This window comes from Gastrolobium bilobum, unplaced genomic scaffold, assembly GCF_033153095.1.
Source record: "Gastrolobium bilobum isolate Gb01-03AN ecotype WA unplaced genomic scaffold, APGP_CSIRO_Gbil_v1 utg1090, whole genome shotgun sequence".
Classification (NCBI taxonomy): domain Eukaryota; kingdom Viridiplantae; phylum Streptophyta; class Magnoliopsida; order Fabales; family Fabaceae; genus Gastrolobium; species Gastrolobium bilobum.
The window spans coordinates 602,036-623,409 of NW_026899797.1; the positions used below are offsets into that span (position 1 = coordinate 602,036).

At 33.8% G+C, this 21,374-nt stretch overlaps 1 protein-coding gene across 1 annotated transcript; it reads right to left on the reverse strand.

Annotated features, from left to right (window-relative positions):
• Positions 1 to 5,022: 5,022 nt before the first annotated feature.
• On the reverse strand, positions 5,023 to 12,819 carry LOC133293542 (putative transcription elongation factor SPT5 homolog 1). Its single transcript, XM_061492118.1, has 22 exons — positions 12,312 to 12,819; positions 10,923 to 11,161; positions 10,690 to 10,836; positions 10,445 to 10,603; positions 10,283 to 10,366; positions 10,096 to 10,166; positions 9,646 to 10,000; positions 9,359 to 9,514; positions 9,167 to 9,264; positions 9,028 to 9,076; positions 8,784 to 8,936; positions 8,562 to 8,705; positions 8,378 to 8,471; positions 8,098 to 8,256; positions 7,975 to 8,020; positions 7,798 to 7,892; positions 7,606 to 7,684; positions 7,205 to 7,259; positions 6,982 to 7,096; positions 6,735 to 6,878; positions 5,588 to 5,685; positions 5,023 to 5,318 (listed from the first exon to the last, which is right to left on the reverse strand). Exons 1-22 carry the CDS (start codon positions 12,643 to 12,645, stop codon positions 5,073 to 5,075), a joined length of 3,120 nt encoding a protein of 1,039 aa, XP_061348102.1. The 5' UTR covers positions 12,646 to 12,819; the 3' UTR covers positions 5,023 to 5,072.
• Positions 12,820 to 21,374: the final 8,555 nt, after the last annotated feature.

Genomic DNA, 21,374 nt, shown 5'->3' on the forward strand with positions numbered 1-21,374 from the left:
ATTTTGACTAAATTTATATTCCGTAAAAAAATTCGACAAAGTTTTTTTTGATGGAAATGTTTTCCATAAAAATAACGTGAAACAATTTCTATAAGAATCATTTTGTCCTTAGAGTTCCGAAACAATGAAGATTCTTGCCAGAAATAGTTGGTCAACTACCTATAACCAGGAGAAACAAACGACTACTTATAAAAATAGCACAATCCATCAAAAATCAATTTTGAATTTGTTAGAAAACTGGTTTTGAACTTGATAACCGGTTTATGGTTCATAACCGGTTTTGATTTAAAACCAGTTTTGAATTAAAACCGGTTTTAAATCAAAACCGGTTATGAACCATAAACCGGTTTCAAACTGGTTTTGATAATAAAAACCGGTTTTTTTATAAAAAAAAACTGGTTTGGTTTGAAAACCAAACCATTTCAAACCGGTTCAGTTTGAATTTTGCCAAAACCAGTTATGAACCGCTCCATGCTCCCTTGGTGCAGGCATCTTTTTAGATCCTACGATTCTTGCATAAAAGCTTTATATTTGACCTTGTTGGCATTCGATGGTAGAAATAAAATTTAGATACACAAACAAGGTAAACAATGTGGAATGTTCAAAAAACTCATAAATCCAAAGACCACAAAGGTTGAATAAAAATTCACAGAAATCGAGATGTGAATAACCAATCATCAACATTGAAATAAAAGCAATCCACACCAATTCCAATAAAAATTGTAATTATGTGTCATTGGCTTGGAAATATTTAATATGTTCTAGGATCATTGAATCTTTTGGTGCTCTCTCTTATCTTATTAATTTTTTCTTTTTTTTATCTCTTATTTTTTTTCTTTTTCAATTTTACCCTTCTATTTACACTAAAGGACCACCTAAAAAATGATGGTACCGGTCCACGATAAATAATCTCAATTGGGTTTCCATCATCAACACATACAAACGTCCAATTACCTCTTTCATTCACGTTCAGAATGAAAACATAGATGGAATTGAGGTGGCTGCTTGTGGTGGAATTATCAGATCTGATGATGGCTCTTGGTTGGGAGGCTTTGAGTATCATATTGGTGCTTGCACTCCTTTAATGGCGGAGCTTTGGGGAACTCTAAAAGGTCTGGAATTGGTTTGGCAACTGGGATTTAAGAAGGTGAAACTAGAAGGAGATGCTTCTGAAGTATTCTCTTTGCTTGCTGATTGCAATGCAACTTGTCAGCCTCGTATAGTGGCTAAGATACAAGCACTCATCGGTCAAGATTGGGAGGTAACGCTTTCTCATATTCCAAGAGAAGCTAATTCCTGTGCTGATTGGTTAGCCAAGTCTGCTCTTCACAAAGATACTGGATTCTGGAGTCATAGAGTTATGCCGTTTCACCTTGCTCAGTTATTTGATCACGATCTTCAGAGAATCTCCTCTTGTAGGGATATAGACCCTGGATAGTTATTTTTTGTTTCTGGTTGTTAGTTTGTTTTTGTTTGGGGCTTCGCCCCTTAATGTTATCAAAAAAAAAAAAAAAAAATAGATGGAAATACAATTTAACTAAAAAGAACGGATTACCCGATAATTTACAAACAACCTTTATAAAAAAAAGAAAATCCCAATTTCTTAATTCCCATCAAGAACATGGATTCTATAATCATACACACAAAGTTCTGATACCAAATGTAAGATTTATTTTAATCCTGGATCACGTATATGATTATAAAACACCAAATTATATGAAATCTAATTTGGAATTGTGCGTACCTTAATGGATAACTACAGATCTTCCTCTCTATGACCTATTCTGAAAATGGTATCCTTTAGCGATGAGCATAACGGCTCATGGGACTTAATCTCATAAATAGGCGAGAGAGGACCTAGCAAAACCCTAATCAATAGTGTGTCTAATAATGGGTCTACCCATTACAGAAACTCAATCAAACATTAATGCTTAGACTGTGCTGCCCAACTATGCCCAATACCAACAGATGCCAAAAGCTCAACTCAACATAATCACAACGGGCTTATCAAAATAATACAATTGGAATATCCATTAACCCGATTAATTTTAAAACAAGAAAACTAATTAATTAATATTGCCCACCTTTAAAAGCAAAATTTCTAACATAATCTGCCCCTACTATAAATAGGAAATTCTTATACTTTTTGTCATTTACGTTCTCCACATGCTGCGTGCTTCAGCATTTTCTATTTTGACCATAACATCTTCATTTTAATTAGAAAAGAATTTCATGGTCAATTGAACGGTGAAGATGGGTGAAGATCACGTCTCCGAATGCATTTATGAAATGCATTTCCAAATTGATATTGTGAGAAAGTTTGGATGAGTTTTTATTTTTTTTCAAGAGCTTTTTTTAAAAAACAAAAATTCGCTATAAAAATGTATTTGGGTGTTAGCTTTTAAAAAATCGAAGTCACGAGAAAAATTCAAAATCCTACTGTCTTTTTAATAAAATAAAATAAAATTTTCAACTTATTAAAAAAAAGAAATTAAAAGTTAAATATTTTTTTTAAAATCTAAATTTATATTAACCTCAACCAATTATATTATCAGTACTATGGTCACCAACTATATAGCAAGGACACGCAAATTTTTTTTGAAAGATGCGTATCGGACATCGACACGTTCTGACACGTGGTCAATATTTTGGGACACGTGATTAACATTCTGACACATTTTGACACGCTTTTCCGACATGCGGTCAACACTCCGACACGCATCCGACACTTTTTTTTTAATGTCTAAATTTTATTTTATTAACTAAATATGAAAATTAATTTAAAAATTAATTTTTTTTGTTATGAAATTTGATATGAAAAATTAACAAGGTACAAAAAATTATTTTTGTTTATATTTATTTTGAAATTTGAATATTTTATTGGTTATATGACTTATTATGGGCTGTTATATGTATTAAATATAAATTATATTATATATATATTAAAAATATTATTTAATATGAAAGTGTGTCCAATGTGTCAAAATATGACATTTTTTAAAATTAACGTGTTAGCCTATCATGTAGTGTCGTGTCTCGTGTCTGTGTCGGTGCAACATAGGTCGCCAACATTGCCACCATCCCGGCCATTGTAATAACCTAAAAGTGATAAGAACTATTTCAACCCAACACCTTAAGGTATTAGGTGAGACTTAATTAATTATTTTGTATCCTTTGTAACTCTCTAACACATCCCCTCGAACAAGATCTCTCTGAGCTTGAAACGTGGATGTGACACAACCTTTTTTTTGGTCTACCTTATGCTGCATAGACCCATTTTTTGGTTTATCTTGTGTTTTTTTTAATTTCACCTGAAAGTGGGGGTGGTGAAGATCAAACTCATGATCTCCTGATCATTCTAACTCTAATACCATGATAAGCGTCACTTCAACCAAAAATTTTAAGGTATTGGGTGAAGATATATTAATTATTTTGTATCTCTTAACACACATAAGCGTCATTTCAACTTAAAACCTTAAGGATTATATAAGATTAAATTACTTTGTATCTTTTGCATCTCTTTAACACACTCTCTCACAAGAGCCATTTGGGCTTCAAACACATAGACCCATTTTTTTTGTCTACCTTGTGTTGCATAGACCCATTTTTTGGTTTACCTTGTGCTTTTCTTAATTCTACCTGATAGTGTGGGCAATGAGAATCAACTCATGACACTCCAGCTTTAATACCATGATAAAAATCATTTTAACCCAAAATCTTAAAGTATTAGGTGAGACTTATTTAATTATTTTGTATCATTTATATCTCTCTGACAAGAAGATTAAATTGAGTGATTGGGAATTAATTAGGGAGTAAAATAAGATAATTAGATGAAGAATTCAATTATGCAAATTAATTCATTTTTCGGAACAAAAGTATAAATAGTGAAAGTTTTGGGGTAAAAATATAATTTTGCAAAAATTACCTTAAACTTAAAAATGATGTAGTGAAGTATGATTTCATGAATTGTAAGAGTTTAAAACACATGCTGGAGGTTTTAAGTTATTGGATTGAAAGGATTTAACAAGAAGGGTATTTGAGTAGTTAATCATGTTGAAAAGTTTGACCAAAGTCAAACTTTGTTTAAGTGACTTAAACACTTAGCCTTTCTCTTTTTCCATGATCTTCATCGTGTTCTTTCTTTCCTCTTGGCCGAGCACCATTGTTGCCAAAGTTTGGAAATACCCACTTTTGCATAAGACTTGAAAACACTTAGGTTTTGTCACGAAAGAGATAACAAACTGGATGTATGCGGAATGTTACAATTAGTATTAGACATTAATATGAGCTAGTCTAACTTTATGTTAGTTGAACAACTATTAAAGGAATATTATGATTAGGGTTTTATTTTTGCGGAAATAAATGAAAAGACCTAATTAATGAAAAGACAATATCAAGAGAAGAGGGCGCATTTATGATAAATATAAGTCAATATTTATTAAACAAATTTCAAAACATTTTGCGGAAATTTTTTACCTTAATGTAAAACATTAAGATCTTCATATACACAAATTATAAATCTGAAGTTATAAGTAACACACAAAACTATGTTTTAAAAGAAATTATAAAAACATCAAAATATAATTCATAATCTTTTTATCATTATTAAACTAACATAAACTTAAATGAAAAGACCTCGCGAGTCCCTGGCTGGAGCTACATTATTTTCTCAAAGTTTCCAACTTAATTTTCAAAGACCATTGATACATCGATACTCGATAATGATACCTAAAGATTTTTATCCCTGTTCTTTCGGTCACCTTATTCTAAGGAAAGCAATGATTGAGGTGGTACTTCGTATGCGCTATGCTGCTCCTACCCAGCACTAAAGGCAAAAGGATGCTTTTCTATGTTACGTTCTTGAATTACATCCACCCTCTTTATTCCTTTCTCTCTTTCGGATGTGTATGCAAAAATTCATCTATGGTTGGAACTTACTCATTCAACTACAATTAACAAGTTGGGCGGGCAAAGGTGCAGGAGACGTATATCAAAGACCGATAAAGAGGAAAACGAGCTCGCAACAGATGAGAATAAAATTATGCATAAGTAATTTCCCTACAAGAAGCTTATCATGGTTGAGCTAATTTTGCCAAAATAACCAAGTCTAAGATCTTCACATCCAATGTATCATCTACCTTTACAATACCATCGGTGCCATCGACACCAATCAATTTACCCGTGGCACCACGCAATGCCCCACCCATAATCTTTATCTTATCTGATTTTCTTGGTACCACAGCCTCCATTTCAGTAGGAAGTGCTGTTATCGTCTCCCCATTCCCACTGGAACCAAGAGCTACCTTGAAAGAGCCATCCTGGAGAAACAAAAATGCCAATGTCAATAATATCAATGGCTAGTTATGAGAAAAGACACTACATGCAGAATCAATGTAAATAGAGCATATAACTACAGTTCCCCACACCCCAAAAAAAAAAAAAGGACAAAGGATCAAAAAGAAAAAGAACAAGCCAACAATTCCCAATTAAAAAGTATGGCATAATTTGTCCCGACTTGAAGATCCCCAGCATACAAATCTGAAGCACCAAACATGCATAATGTAAGAAAGCTTCTAGGTCAACGTACCGGAAGAGCCTCTCTTATAACTCCAACAGATTCCTCTCCTGGCCTGTGTACATTAACTAATATGTCTGGCATAAACCATGGCCCTTCGTGGTCCCCACCTACAACAAAAAAACACCAAATTAGCAAACTTACTAAAAAACACAATGCCATTTTAAATCTTTGCTGATGATCCAATCAAATAAGTAATCCAAGTAATAGATGCAGGAAATGCTTGGTAAACTTCAACTTAACAGCACAAAATCTTAGACTACTTTAGACAGAAATGGAGGTAAACAATTGTGCTTATGAGGATGTCTTTTGGGGGGCTTTTGCAACATCATAGTTGCATATGAGACAAGAGATACGGTGTTTGAACTATAACTATCCTCAGATTTGCAAATTAATAAAGTAAAACCATCTTACTAAATTTATGAAGTAAAACCATCCTAATAGATTTGTAAATATTAATAGGATGGTGTTCGGACTATAATAACCACTACATTCTTGACCATGTTTGACTGGTTGCCTGTACTCAAATGAGACAGAAATATTCAAGTGGCAAACCAAATACTATGTGCGGAGTACTAATCATCTTTGTGTTAAATGCACCATAATAGGTATATAATATCAACAACATCAATCAATGAGATACATCTCTAGTAAGCCTACCACTAGCCCTAATCCATTTCAGATACCATGCTTGTCATAAGTTAATTGCTATCATAGATGAAGAGAATTAGGTACATCACATATTAGTTAATTGCGCCGCAATAGCACCGCGCCGCACCGGATCGCAATAGCGGTCATTGCTATTGCATTTCGGCCATATTGCTGTCATAAGGCAAAATTTCAATTTTGTCCTAAACTTAAATGCGTTAACCGAAAAATATTTAAGGGTTTTTTAGTCTCTCTATCACTTCTGCTATCTCTACCTTTAAAAAATATTTCTTTTTGTCATTATTTCTATCATATATCTATTTCGCTATTTCCGCAACCGCAACCCACTAAAGCGTTTTTCAGGGTTGGCCGCGACATGCCGCAATCCACATTTGATAACTTTGTTATTTGCAATGTGATGATATAAATGTAACCATAAAGACATGCTGCAAAAACAAGAAATTGAACATACTAACACTGACTGTCAGATTAACAAAATACAAAAGCATACCTAAAACTGGGGACATCATGTCCAGACCACCAGTTCCTGGAGTCATAGGCTGTCCACCAGGGGTGCCAGGAAGATAAGATGCTGAATTTGGTGTCATAGGCTGTCCACCAGGTGTTGATGGTAAATATGGGCTTGGAGCATTGGCTGCAACATAGCCCCCATCCCCAAAATAGAATGAATATTAGCATAAAAATAAAAACGGCAGATATACTATTGATTTCAAGAGGCAAGTAAGAGGTGGTGCTACCATAGGCAGAAATGTCCCGTGGTGTCCCGGCCTCACTATAATTGCCACCGGGAGTGCTAGCCCAACCTGCACCCGGAGTTGGAGCTTCATATGGCCGCGAAGGAGGGCTTCCTGGCTGAAAAGATTAAAAAGACAGAAAAAGACAATGAAAGATCAGTATGATTCCTCCTCAGATAAATTGCAGTTGCAGCAGACTATTCTCAAGTTGGCTAAAACTCCTGACCTGGTACTGTGGACTGGCTCCCCAAGAGCCTGGATTTCCATCTTCCCAGTTATCCCTGATTTTATTTTCACCATCAAAATTCATAAAACACATATCACATACTGGTACTAACTTGATAGTGCTGCAGAATGTAAACTGGTAAAAATGATTTTTACTACCAAGTTCCTTATAACCATTTTTCTCTACTAGCTTTTCTTAGGACATCGATACCTATTAAAAAGTTGATCAACTAGATCTTATCCTATCTTTTCCCTTTTCTGTTGGATAAAAGAAGAAATCTAATAAAAGGCAAGGCATACAGATCAGAAGGAAGAAGTCCAACTATTAAAACAGAAAATTAAGAAAAATAAACCAAATCAGAGAGCAGTATATATTAGCTCAGAGGGGATGTTATGACAAACCTTGGAGGACTCATTGGCGTATAAGGATTCCATGCTCTGTCACGCATAGGTGTCCTCATTCCATCATGAATAGGCGTTGCTACAAATAGCATTACATTTGACAAATATTAGCAATTATGCCTATTCAGTCAAATGAGACTCAAGTGACAGCCCTATAAAAATAAAATCCTATAAAAATAAAATCAAACAAACCTCCAGGATCTCTCATAGGAGTCATATATGGATGTAAGGGAGTTCGAGAAGGATGCATTGGGGTTTCACTTCCCATCCCATATCGAGATGTATCACTAGCAGAAAACATGAGAATCAGATGGTTGAATACCTTGCGATGCACACAAGGATCACAAATTATATGTATATATAACTTACCGAGATGGGGTTGCAGCTACATTGTCAGATATATGGTTGCGGTCAACTGCAAACACCCAAGTCAGAGACCAGACAAGTACAACAATACATGCAGTTCAGGCTTGCCAAAATTAGAAGACCTACCTGTCACAACCTTCATTTGGGACTCCAATTCAACCCGAACTAATGTGCCTTTAACTTCTATGACACGCCCACGATAACCTTTATAGGGACCCTGGCGTACTTTAACAGTTGCACCTGCCAAACCATCGTGACCTCTACCACCCCTATGCCTTCCTCCAGCTATACCACATCCAAATAAATTACATTAGACAGTTTTCTTAAAAGAAAATAAGGTGGTAAATTAAAATGATTGACTGATTCAATGTTCCAGCATATAATATAAGAAAAGGTTTAAGCATACAGTCAATTGGAGGCCCTCCTCGAGGAAACCTCCTTGGAGACTGTGGAATACGAGGAGGAGCTCTAAGGCTCGGGAATCTTGAGTAGGCGTCACCCTAGAGAAGAAAAGAAATATATGTAAGCACAAAACTATCACAACGATAAAACAATAAATAAAAAAGAATTAAAATAGGAAAAATTGTTACATTTCTGTCACCATTGGAGCGTGAACCTCCTACAACAACACATGATTGGGCCTTAGTACATATAAAGCCTGCATGTTCAAGGTGATGACGATCAAAGATGAACAAGATTCCTCTATATATGTGCTCCACAGGACCTTGTTTGCCCTACCCAAAATAAGAAAGCCAAAATCAGAACAATATTAACTTCAAAGAAATAAATCTAGCCAAAAGTCAGAATCTCACTTTGCAGGAACCCTCAACAATCCGCACAACATCCTTTGATGATATTGTATTCTTAAACCTATCCTGCACACTTATTTTCTTCTCTATCTTACACTTGATCTCTCTTAATTTAACAAGCACAACCTCGGGTCTGTCAGGAACCCCCTTAAGAACCTAGAAAAAGGCAACAGATGTAAATATAATAACAAAGGTCTCAAAATTTTAATTAAAAGGTCTTAAAATTTTGATTCATTAAGATACTAACCTGAAATGCCTCACTTTCTACACGTATTATCACACCAAAGCTCAAATTACTGCACCATGTTACAATGAAGTGAGATAAGTTTGAACTACAGCATACGGCAAGGTGCTATGCCTAATCTCAAAAACAACATAAGGCTTACTCTAGCAATACAAGATCACGAAGTTCATAATCCCCAATCCTTGTGACTCCAGTGGTCACTTCGGAACTTTCAACTACATCATCGGCAAAAACACGGATCTGAAGAAAGGATATTTTTATGTCATTTCTGCACTAAAAATAAGTAGAAATTCACAGGTCTTTCACCAAGTAAATAAAGGGAAAATTAACTCACATGTTCTTTTGTTGTATCAGATATTAAGATCAGAACATGCTGCTCGACTTTCACAACCATACCAGTAGCACCCTCTTGTGCACCGGAAACAACCTTAACATGATTTCCAGGCTCAAAATACTTACAAAGTTCCTTTTCATTTACAGCTAGAGTTTTCTAGAAAATGAGAGGGAAAAAAAGAAAGATAATTAGATCATTAAAACAATTTATTACTAATCATCAACATGCGAAACTGGAAGATTTTCCAGGGAAGGAAACCAGTCTATTATCAATCAAATCATACTTACCGGGAGACCCTTAATCTCTGGTCTTATATGAACATTATCTTCATCAACTTTCTCCACCCACCCCTTCAGGTTCTTTAAATCGCCCTTGACAACAATTACAGCATCTCCTTTCATAAAATGCCCTTTCTTTCTGTTCGCAAACAAAGTTGACAGACTTGCAACATCACTATCTCCACTCTCACCCGGTTTACGAAATTTTTCAAGCTCATCAAAACTAGGTTTGATGTTCTGAGCAGTAATGGATTTTATTGATACAGTTTTATATAAGAATCCATCTTTGAACATCATGCCTCCGATGGCATCAAATCGTTCCCCATATGCATCACGTCTATGCTCCACGTGAATATGCAGTTCTCTGAATAGAAAGCATAAATTCTATCAGACCAGGAACTGGAAAGTTTCCAAGAAATAGAAGACATTCAATAATAGAAAGGAGAGAATCATAACTACCTAGCTTCATCGACATTCAAAAAACGAGGAGGAGGAACAAATGCCTTCTTTTTCGCAACTTCTCTACCTTCCTGCATGATACATGTGTTTTGCACAAAATTAGGGACTCGAGCTATTTTAACTTTCAAGAAAGCTACTGCTGGACAAATATAAAGCATAATGAACAAGACACTGAAACATTACATACCAATTTGTTTGCAAGGCCCTGTAGGTCTATCCTTGGAATTAATTTCACAGTAACCCTCTGCCGCACATTATCGACATCCACTACCTACAGAAGAGATGTTTGATGGTGAATAAAGAAAGCAAATGGAATGGTATCATGAGTTTTCTAGAATGTGATGCATACTTTGGCAAGGTCCCCTTTATAAGTCCCAATCTTCATTCTCACCCAAGTATCTCTGGCAAGATCAATCGCTTTGCTTTCAACAGACAGAACATCAGTCATTTCTCTGATTGGAACAAGTGTTATTTTTTGTCCAAAAATGTTGCGTAGACCTTTGCAAGCCTGAAACATATGCAAAATAAAAAAGCTTCACAATTTTATCCATAAAGATATGTGTGATGAACAACAGACATTTTAGAATGCAATACCTCTCTGACATGGGCTTCTTTATCCGCTTCCACATATATATAGTTTTTGAGATGATCAAGAGCAATAGCTGACCTGATTTGTAATTCAGACCCCTTATCTATATACTTTTGCATAAGGCATACAGCTGTTTCTCGTTCTCGACCAATCTAATGAAACATAAACCAAAGGATATGACATGCTTCTATATCCTTGCCAAAATCAGGAAATTATAACAAAATTGATAGGATCATACCGCACATTTGACCATCCACAGCTTTGGATCTCTCACAGATGGCAAAAGAGCTTGTTGTTCTACATCTGTGGTTTCTTCATCATAATCTGACACACGCCTTCCATATCGTTCCTTTATGCCTCTTGCCACAGCTTCAAGATCGTCATGATCGTCTTGGTGATGTGGCAGCATACTTCTACCACGCATTCTTCTACCATCATCTTCATCAGGCAGATCAGCTCCACCCTCAACAATGAAGTCTGCATGTTTCAGACGGTTGTTAACTTATCCACATAGATAATTGACATATTTTAAACAAAGTACCTGAGAGCCTGAGACATAACAATTTTCTGACAACTGATCAATCATGTGCAAAACAGTAGAAAAACAGAAAATTCAATCCTTCCCCAGCATTGAGTCTCACACAAAAGTAAAAAATACAGCATCATAACACAATGTACATGCATAACAAACATGTTAAAAGGCAGAGATAAAGAAGATTTGCAGCAACCGATGTATTCTGAATTGATGTATTCACGAAAACTCTACAATTCGAGTCACTAGATACCAATTTCAGATATCTTCAAACATAAAAACAAAAAATAGGGAATGCAAAGGAGACACTTATTTTACTGTTTATTATTAAACTCCGGATGGTTATAAACACTGTCTTTGTAAACAACTAGTGTTTTAAGATACTCTCAATATATCATAGTTTAGGTTCATGACATAAAACAACTGAAATCTATAGAAGGTGAGGGGAGGAAAGAATTTAACTTACCAATTACAATTATAGAAACTATATGAAAAAGATTTTGAGCTATATTCACATAATTGATTTACTGACTACCACATAATTTTTTTTCTGTTTTGACAACCTTTTATTTTCACAAAGAGTAGCACTTCAAACTCCAAATCAATAAAAACTCAACTACAACAAGCCCCCATAACCAAGCAGAATCATCTGAAAAAGTAACATGAAAATGTATAAGAACCTGGCTTTTTACAAAAAAAAAAAAACTGAGAACGACAACCGATTTTGCATAATTGCATCCAAACACCAATAATAACATACATGACAATGCATCTACATTAAAAAGCAAGAAACGGTGCGAGTTCAGGATTAAATAGCATTTCTAACTTTCAAGACTTATAAGCAATGGTGAATTTCAATCCCCTGTTAACACAAAACAGTATGCCCCAAATTACAAATCTCCTACCAAAAAAGGATCATCTCATATAACCAACACTACGAGATGATTTTCAAACAAAAATGAACCTAAATGACGAAGAAAACAGACACTTGAGAAGGAGAAACCCTAATTTCTCTCCCTTTCATATCTAATTGGATTGGTTTTCCTCTAATTAGAGAAAAGCAAAAGGGGGGGGGGGGGGGGAGGAAAAACGCACCATCCTCGCCTTCTTCCTCTTCCTCTTCATCGTCGGAATCGACCATGGCCTCCATGTCGAGAAAATGTTTAGCATCCATCTTCCTGTACTGCTGGCGCTTCCGGCCACTTCCACGACCGTCGAAATCCTCGTCATCGTCCTCCTCGTCCTCATCCTCGTCGACCTCCTCGGCATCGTCGTCGATGAAGCTAGATCTCCTACGCTTCCTGCCGCCTCCTCTCTCCTCTTCTTCCTCCTCCTCCTCCGCTTCATCCTCGTCGAAATCGGCAACCTGCTCATCCTCCTCGTACTCCTCGTCCTCCTCGTCGTCGCGGTCCATTCCTCGGTGACTCATGGCGAAAACCCTAAGCTTCTGATGTGAGCGCTGCTGCTATGCGCGCGTGCCAGCAGCCTAGAAGAGATTTTATGGTGACAGCAAATAGCAATGAAGGCCGTAAAAATCCAATTAATTAAATAAGATGATTGAATAGATAAAATGGTATGAACTGTAAAATTACAAGAAAAAGAGACGACGACTTGGGTTGTATTAATTTTCCTAATCCAATTCGTTTGCCTCTTTTAACCCCCATCAATTTGTCGGCGTGTAAGCTTAGAAGCAATGTAATTAAAACCGGCCGGTGATTGATCGGTGGAGGTACTAGGTCAATTGTCACTCCTTCACTAATTACTAGTTCAACCGAATGATCTGTTAATTATATGTAATTTTATAATTTGTATTAAAAAATTATAAACATACTCAAATATTTAAGCAAAAATGACAAAAAATTCAAATATTTTAATATAAAAAAGAATAAATCACATATTATTATACAATAAAGGATCAAATAAAAATATAATGATCGTGATACGGGACTTTAGGTTCAGAAAATGACATCTCTAACTATAAATCAAATCGAAATTTTCTGCATTGTGCATAATTAAGATAATATTAGTGCTGTAGGTACATAGCTTATGTAAGTTAATAAGAAATAAATATATTTAAATATGTCTATTATGATTTATTTATTTTGAAAAAAAATTTGGAATTTTTTTGGGATTGGGCCGGGTCACCGGTTAACCGACCGGGTCGCATCGGTTTTGATGCATGGCCGATCCGTTGCTTGAACCGAACCGATTATATGACCGGTTTACCGGTTCACGGGTCGACCCGGCCAGATCGGTTCGATTTTAATAACACTGCTCAGAAGTATTTAAAAGAAAATTGAACCTATGATGATAATGCTAGGAAATATAAAACCTCCTACCAAAAACCAAAATAAATAAAACATGTTCGGATAGAATTTTGCATTGAAAAATTATACTTCTACAATATTTTTGTATCGAGGAAGTTATATTTACTATCATATTTTTACTATCCTTATTCCTTACTACCAATTTTATTATTAATATATCAAAATCAAATCAATAATTCTAACTCGATATTATTTTATAATTATTAATTTTATTTTGATCTAACGATAATAAAAGATAATAAGAAAATATGGTAATAAGTATAGCTTATCCTTTTTTATTTATATTTAACTTCTTATTATCATTCATCTTTGGGTAACATATAGGGATTCCGAACATTATAACATGTTTTGCAAAAGTAAATATTAAAATGTTATATTTATTAAAAAAAAAATATTAAAATGTTACGTTTTCAAATTATTTTCTAATTTGTTAAATATAAAATCTTGTTATTAAGTTTACCAAAAGACACTTTTTCATGCCAAACACAGGACAAGCATGCATGGCAAATTTATCAGAATTAATTTTTTTTCAATTTTTATTCTCGAAGAACAGAAATTGATAAAAATAATATTTGACAAAATCGGTTTATTTTTTAGTTCTTGAGAATGAACCAATTCAATATCATGAAAATTAACAAAGGTATGTTCCCTCTACTTCCACCTTCACCTCCACCAACTTTAAGTCAAATGATAGTCGAGAAAGACAATTTCAACCTTACTTGGTCCACAAACAGGAATGAGGATAAAGCTGATGAAAGTCTAATTTCAGTTAGTGACTCATCAGATACCGACATGAAGGGTGATTTTGATGTTAAACCATGTATGCCTAATGTGCCGATAAATGTTGTGATATGTCCTCAAGTTCCATCACCATGTGTTGTGTGTGGATATCAACATCATGTGGAAGGTAAATGTACGAAATGTATCATTTATTGAACCTAATTGTATTATTTAGTTTATGCATCTTACTGCTGTATGTGAATGTGTAGGTCATAGTAATATTTCATTTTCGACCGATAATGTACGTTATACATATATTAATTGGGTTTACCTAGATCAAGATAGGCTTGGCTTTGAGGGAGAACATTAGGGCAATTGGCAATTAGAATAAGAGTTATATCAAAATTAAGAGTTTGAGTCCAGGTATAATGTGCAAAGAGCGATAAAACAATATTGAATGAAGATATATCAAACAATCCTTGTCTAAAAATGTGACCCTACTAAATTGATTGTAATATGTCAAAATCATAATAACAGTTGTTCATGAAGGGTGAGGGTACATGTACAAGAGACCTACACTATTTGGGTTATCAACAAATGGAATAGAAATCATGCTTGTATTAACCATTCTCTTTCTCAAGATGACAAACAACTTTGTTATAATTTCATTTGTTCAATGATCATAGATATATGTATTTGGTTGTCATAACACTTTCTTTATTTGTGTTTGATATGCATGTAATGATTTATTAGTTTTTGTTTTGTAAAAATAATAATGGAAGAGCCACTTGTTAAAATTGGACCGAATAAGCCACTTGTGTTCTTCATATAAGTTGTGGATCTTTCATTTATCTTTCCAACGAGACTAAGATCACATCAATCTGACAAGAATAGCTCAAGTTATGCCCAAAATACGAAATAATGTTATTATTGTCGAATTTCCAGCCTTCCAACAGGTTGAGAATCGATTTCCTCACTAGGAAATCGATTACCACCATGTGGGAATCTATTCCCTCTTCCTGGAAAGGTTGAGAATCGATTACCTAAGTATGAGAATGGATTCCCCCTGCGACAAAAAGTCTATAACGACTATAAATGACTAGTTTTGAGAAAAATCACTATAAATACATTCCTTATGACCCTAAAATGCATTGATCACTATTCCTACACATCTTAAGGATGATTTGAGAGCTTCTACACTATCATTTGAGAAAAATGACCCTATAAATACATTCCTTATGACCCTAAAATGCATTGATCACTATTCCTACACATCTTAAGGATGATTTGAGAGCTTCTACACTATCATTTGCATATTTTTTCATATCTTTCAAAGATCAAACATATTTGAGCTCATATCTTGAAAATCCATATACCCATTGTGCTTCAAGTTGTATATCCACACTTTGAGAGTGTATATTCATTTTCAAATATTTCCCTCCTTAAATTTGGAGTGAATTATAAGGTTGCCAAGTACTCGTAAACTTGGAGATTGTAAGGTATCCAAGAATCCGAAGTCTTGGAAGATTGTAAAGGTTTGTCAAACACCCGTGAAGCTTGACCATTAGTAAAAGTGTTGATCAAGCGGCTTCAGTCTGACGTAGGTCACAAGTAGTGGTGACCGAACCAGGATATTTGCAATTCTCTAAACTCTAAACTCTTTATTTCTAGCACTTTAATTGCTTCTTTGATATCTTATATGTATTAGTACAAGTTCTATAATTATGATATATTGTATATTATGGATTATTTGAATGTATTGATTAGCTTTTCACATATCAAAGTTTGCTTGAAATGATTATTTAGAAACTTGAAGGGGGCTTTTGTGAAAATATTATAATATTCAATTCACCCCCCTCTTGAGTATGGAAGTCACATTCCTAACATGATGAAGATTTTTGAAGATTCAGATGAGTCCTATAATTAATGTTATAAAAATCGGACCGACCCGGCCGGGTCGACCCGGAAATCGGTGAACCGGTCCGGTTTTCATATTGGACCGGCCATGTTACAGAACCGGTGCGACCCGACCGATTTTCGTAAAAATCGGTGACCCGGCTCGGTCTATAAAAAAAACTAATTTATTTTCATAAATTAATATCTTTTTTTTATTCTCAAACACAAATGGTTTGTTTTCTTTTGAAAATATTTGAGTGATTTGTAGCTTATTAAATTACATAGATTATGTACCTACAACACTAATATTATCTTGATTATGCAATATGCAGGGAATTTTGATTTGATTTATAGTTAGAGATATCGTTTACTGAACCTAAAACACTAGTATCACAAATATTATATGTTTGATTGATCTTCTGTTGGACAATGATGTGTAATTTATTATTTTCATATTAAATATTTGAAATTGGTATATTTTTTACAAGTATTTAAGTATATTTATCGTTTTTTTAATATAAATTGTAGATTTACATATACTTACTAGGTCATGCGGTTGAACCAGTGACCCACTGATTGAATCGGTGACTCAGTGACCCAGTACCTTGACCGGATCAATAACAGGGCCGAGTTTAATAACATTGCCTATAAGCATTGGCTTATGGATTTTTCTTATACATCTTGTTATGGGCCTATGTGAGAGGTCTACATTCTGGAAGGCCTAAGAAAGGGCATCTGAAAGAGAAAAATAAGATAAATAAAATGCTAATCCTAATGCGACAGCTATGAATATGGACATGGATCTTCAAAAAAGCCTGCAAAGGTCCAGAAATCCACTATCCATAGATAAATCCTATAAATAAAGAGTTAAGCCAGTCAAGTACACACATTCTAAACTCTCTTTTAATTGTCACTGTGCATACACCCCACTCTTTGGCTGTCTATAATAGTATACAATGATTATTTGAGGTATCTTCCTCATAGATACTTGAGAGAAGACATTCAGATCCAACATAAATATACCAACTATCGGCTGGACATCTCTATCACCAAGACCAAGACAGAACACATCTGAACTTCTTTGCATGTTGGTAAAGTAGAAACCCGAGCTATGTCTATACATTTAGAAAAGAATAATTTCATGTTACATATTATAACGACGAAGAATCAATCTTTAATTTTTAACCCGCCACTAAAAATAATTATAATCTCAGATATAGTCCGTGTTTAAAAACCCGGCCCGACCATCGACCCGGCCGAGGTCAGGGGTCATGAAGTCACGTGTTTAACCGGGGGGTCACGGGGTCACTATGCTGACCCGGTTTTATATATTAAAAAATATATATATATATATATATATATATATATATATATATATATCATATATAAAAATATTAAAAAACAAACCACCAATCATCAAACATTCAAAATATACTTAACATAATTCACTAATTACAATCACAAGTCAATATTACACAACCTAATTAAAGTATCAAGATACCAAAGTACAAAACTCATATTCTAATGGATCAATACGCTGACCCGGTTCTGCCTCTTTGGAGAAGGTCCCTGACAAAGGAAAATGTAAAGAAAGTAAGAATGAGTTTTTGTTTTCCATCGACAACCGTAGGGGTTTCATTTGAATAGATAAAATTCTTACATTTTCTAGAAGATTCACGTCTGCGAGGTGAAGATTGAAGACATATAGGTCGCTGGGAGAGAAGAGAACGATTAGATTTAAGTTTGCAAGCATTTTTATTTATTTATTTTAATAAAACGAAGTTGTTTCATGGAATTTTTTTTTTAAAAAAAACATACAGTGACCCCCTTTGACCCCTGTGATCCGGGAGTCACTGAAACCCGGCCGGGTTTTAGGGGTCGGAGGGGTCGATGAGCATATAGGTCCAACTTGTGACCCCAACCTACATAAGAAAGAGGTCAAGGTTGACCCGGGTTAACTCGGGGGACGGGGTGAGGTTTTAAAACACTGGATATAGTTCACAATCCATAAGGTTTCAATGACATATCATCCCACTCGCATATTGCCAAAATAATCAATTACCTACTGGATGTCTAAGTGTCAAGCATACCAAATAGCTTTATAATATAAAATTATAAATTTGAGAAATTAATGAACTGCCATGACTAACTAACGTATAGATATTGCAAGAATTTAAAACAACAAAAGTATTGTTGGAAATATTAAAGTGTGAGTATGTAGTGTAAAGTTTCATATTGGCTAGACATAGATCAAGTGAGAATCATATAAGTGTAAAAGACCCATAAATCTATAATCTTAAGGTTTTGAGTTGAGATGTGGTGTCGGTCCACTTATTGTTGTTTGTCATTTGATCCATTGGTGGAGGAATCATTTGCAAAGGATTTAGGGCTCTCCCATACCATTCTCAACATTGGTATTAGAGCAACGGTTTTGTTGGGCCTCCGTAGAAGGCTAGTGTTACTCTAATACTTGAAAAGAAAATATTTTCGTAGAAGTTGTCCCCAAGGGGGACCAAGATGTTGGGCCTCACACTTGAGGGAATGATGTTGAAAATATTCAAGTGTGAGTAGTGGTGTGAATTTCTACATTGGTTAGACATAAATCAAATGAGGACTATATAAGTGCAAAAGATCCATAAACCTATAGCCTTAAGGTTTTGAGTTGAGATATGGTGTCGACCCAGTTATTATGGTTTGTCATTTGACTCATTGGTGGAGGAATCCTTTGCAAAGGATTTTGGGCTCCCCCATACCATTCTCAACAAGCATAAGTCATTCGCTTGTTGAGTTCAATTTTTAAGTTTCTTTCTTGGAATATGTAATATTTATTAACTTTTTGTTTACAAACTCTTATATACTACATTTTGTACTCTGGCGAATACATTACTAATGAGTGTACTCCCCAGGTACATAATGTAGTTTGTAAGAGTTTGTAAACATAATTATCCCCTTCTTTCTTTAATAACTAATAGGAAATTTTTAAAAAAAACTTTCCTATAATTTTGCTTTGAATCATTTACCTCCATTTGTTTTTTCTTTGTTAATCACTTAAAAAACAAGACCAAATATGTTGAAAACTTACAACACTTACCGATAAAACTACAAGTAAAAAAAATGAAAATAGAAAAAAAAATCAAATATATCTAAATCGAAATGAAGAAAATAGATTGAGAATAAAAAAGAAAAGAAAAAATAAGGCCAAATATATTGGAAACTTACAACAATGACAAAAAGACTAAAAATAAAACAAATAAAAATAATCATAATAAAAAAATAGACTAGACACAAACAAATAAAAGAAAAAACAAGACAAAAAAGAAATAGAAAAAAAATTAGTGCTGTAAGTTGCCGATATATTTGGTCTTATCATTTTTTTTATCTCCGGTCTATTTTGTTTTTTTTTATTTAGATATATTTGGTCTTTCTTTCCTTCTATTTTTATTTTTTTTTGACTTTTAGTATTTTCTATCATTGTTAAAAGTAATAGAAAAAAATTAAACAAAAACGAAATAGGAGAAAAAGAAATTAGTTTTGTAAAATTTTAACATATTTAGTCTTATTTTTTTCTTCTATTTTGTTATTTTCAGACTATATTCTTTTTTTTATTTAAACATATTTAGTCTTGTTTATTTTTTATCTTTGGTCTATTTTCTTCTTTTTGATTTAGACTATTTTAATTTGTTTACTTTTAGTATCTTTTTGTTTCTATTGTAAGTTTTTAACATATATGGTCTTATTTTTTCTTTTCTTTTTTCCTCATACCATTCTGTATAAATGATATATTCTATTTGTACAGATATGGTATAGGGACACACTCAATCGTTGTGTGTTCGTTAATTTCAAATTTCTTCTATTTCTCGCGGGTCTATTTTCTTCTCTCTCTCTTTTTTCGTAAACCTATTTTCTTCTTTTTAATTTAGACATATTTGTTTTTTTTCTTATAATTTTTTTGTTTATCTGTTTTTGTACTTTTAATCTTTTCGGTAAGTATTTTAACTTTATAAAAATAGTGGGGTAAATGATTAAGAAAAAACATAGGAAATAAGTAATTCGAAGCAAAATCATAGGAATTTTTCGAATTTTTCTCTAGATAATATTATAATTTTATTGTAAATCCTCAATGAGGTTAGCAACTTTTTCTAACCTTTGAATGAACATACTTTTCTCTAATTTAAATTTTTATCTACTTTAAAAAAATTAAGGGGCAAATAGCTAAAGTTTCAAGTAGAGGTGGCAAAACGAGTCAGTCTGTTCCTACTCGCTGTCAACTCGTTAAAAATGGGTTGGCCCGCCCCGCCACTCCTCTTAAAAAATAAAAATAAATTATATTTTATTAATTTTATAATATTACTTATTTTTATTTCACGCTCTCTTTAATTTTTTTCCAATCTCAAGTCTAAATATAAGCTAATATTCAGTCAGACATTTTTTAGAAACTTAATTTTGTCTCCATATATGGATAATCTTTGTCATAAATAATTTTTTTCTTTATTTTTTCTAGAGGAATACTAAAATAAAAAAATTATATAATAAAAATTTAATGACAAATAAAATACTACCTAATAGTTTAAAAAAAGAATGACCCGCGGGCCAACCAACCGAAAGCCCCAAACTCGCTGCCAACCCGTTGTGACCTAGAACTAAGCGGGGCGGGTTGAGACAGGTTGATGGATTGAATTTGAGATATATAACCCAAGCCATCTTGTTTTGACTGATTGATCCATCAAGTTCAACTCATATTACCACATTTATTTCCAAGTTAGAAACTCAAAGGACATAAATGTTATTTCACCATTGCTAATGTATGCACTAAAACCATAATAATCATAAACATGTTTTATATAGATAAACATATTCCAATTGATTTATCACTTAGAGACTGGTCTAGTAGGCTTTAAACACTCTCAAAGATTGATTATTATATAAATCTCGATCTTACAACAAAAGAGTTACATAAACATCCTTCGTTAAGTAGAAAAATCCTCGAGCTGTAAATCATTATGGAGTTGATCAAATTCTTAGTTGAATCATTAACCTATAATTAACATAAATATTTGAAAGATCAAATATCAGTTCTATTCTTAGAAACGTATTCGGTGCAAGTGTAAGGCCAGAAATTGCACGAATTTGACACGTGTTAGGTCAGAAATTGCAACATGTTAGCAGAAACATGGAACAAAATAGTCGAGCTTCACAAACATAACAACACCGTGTC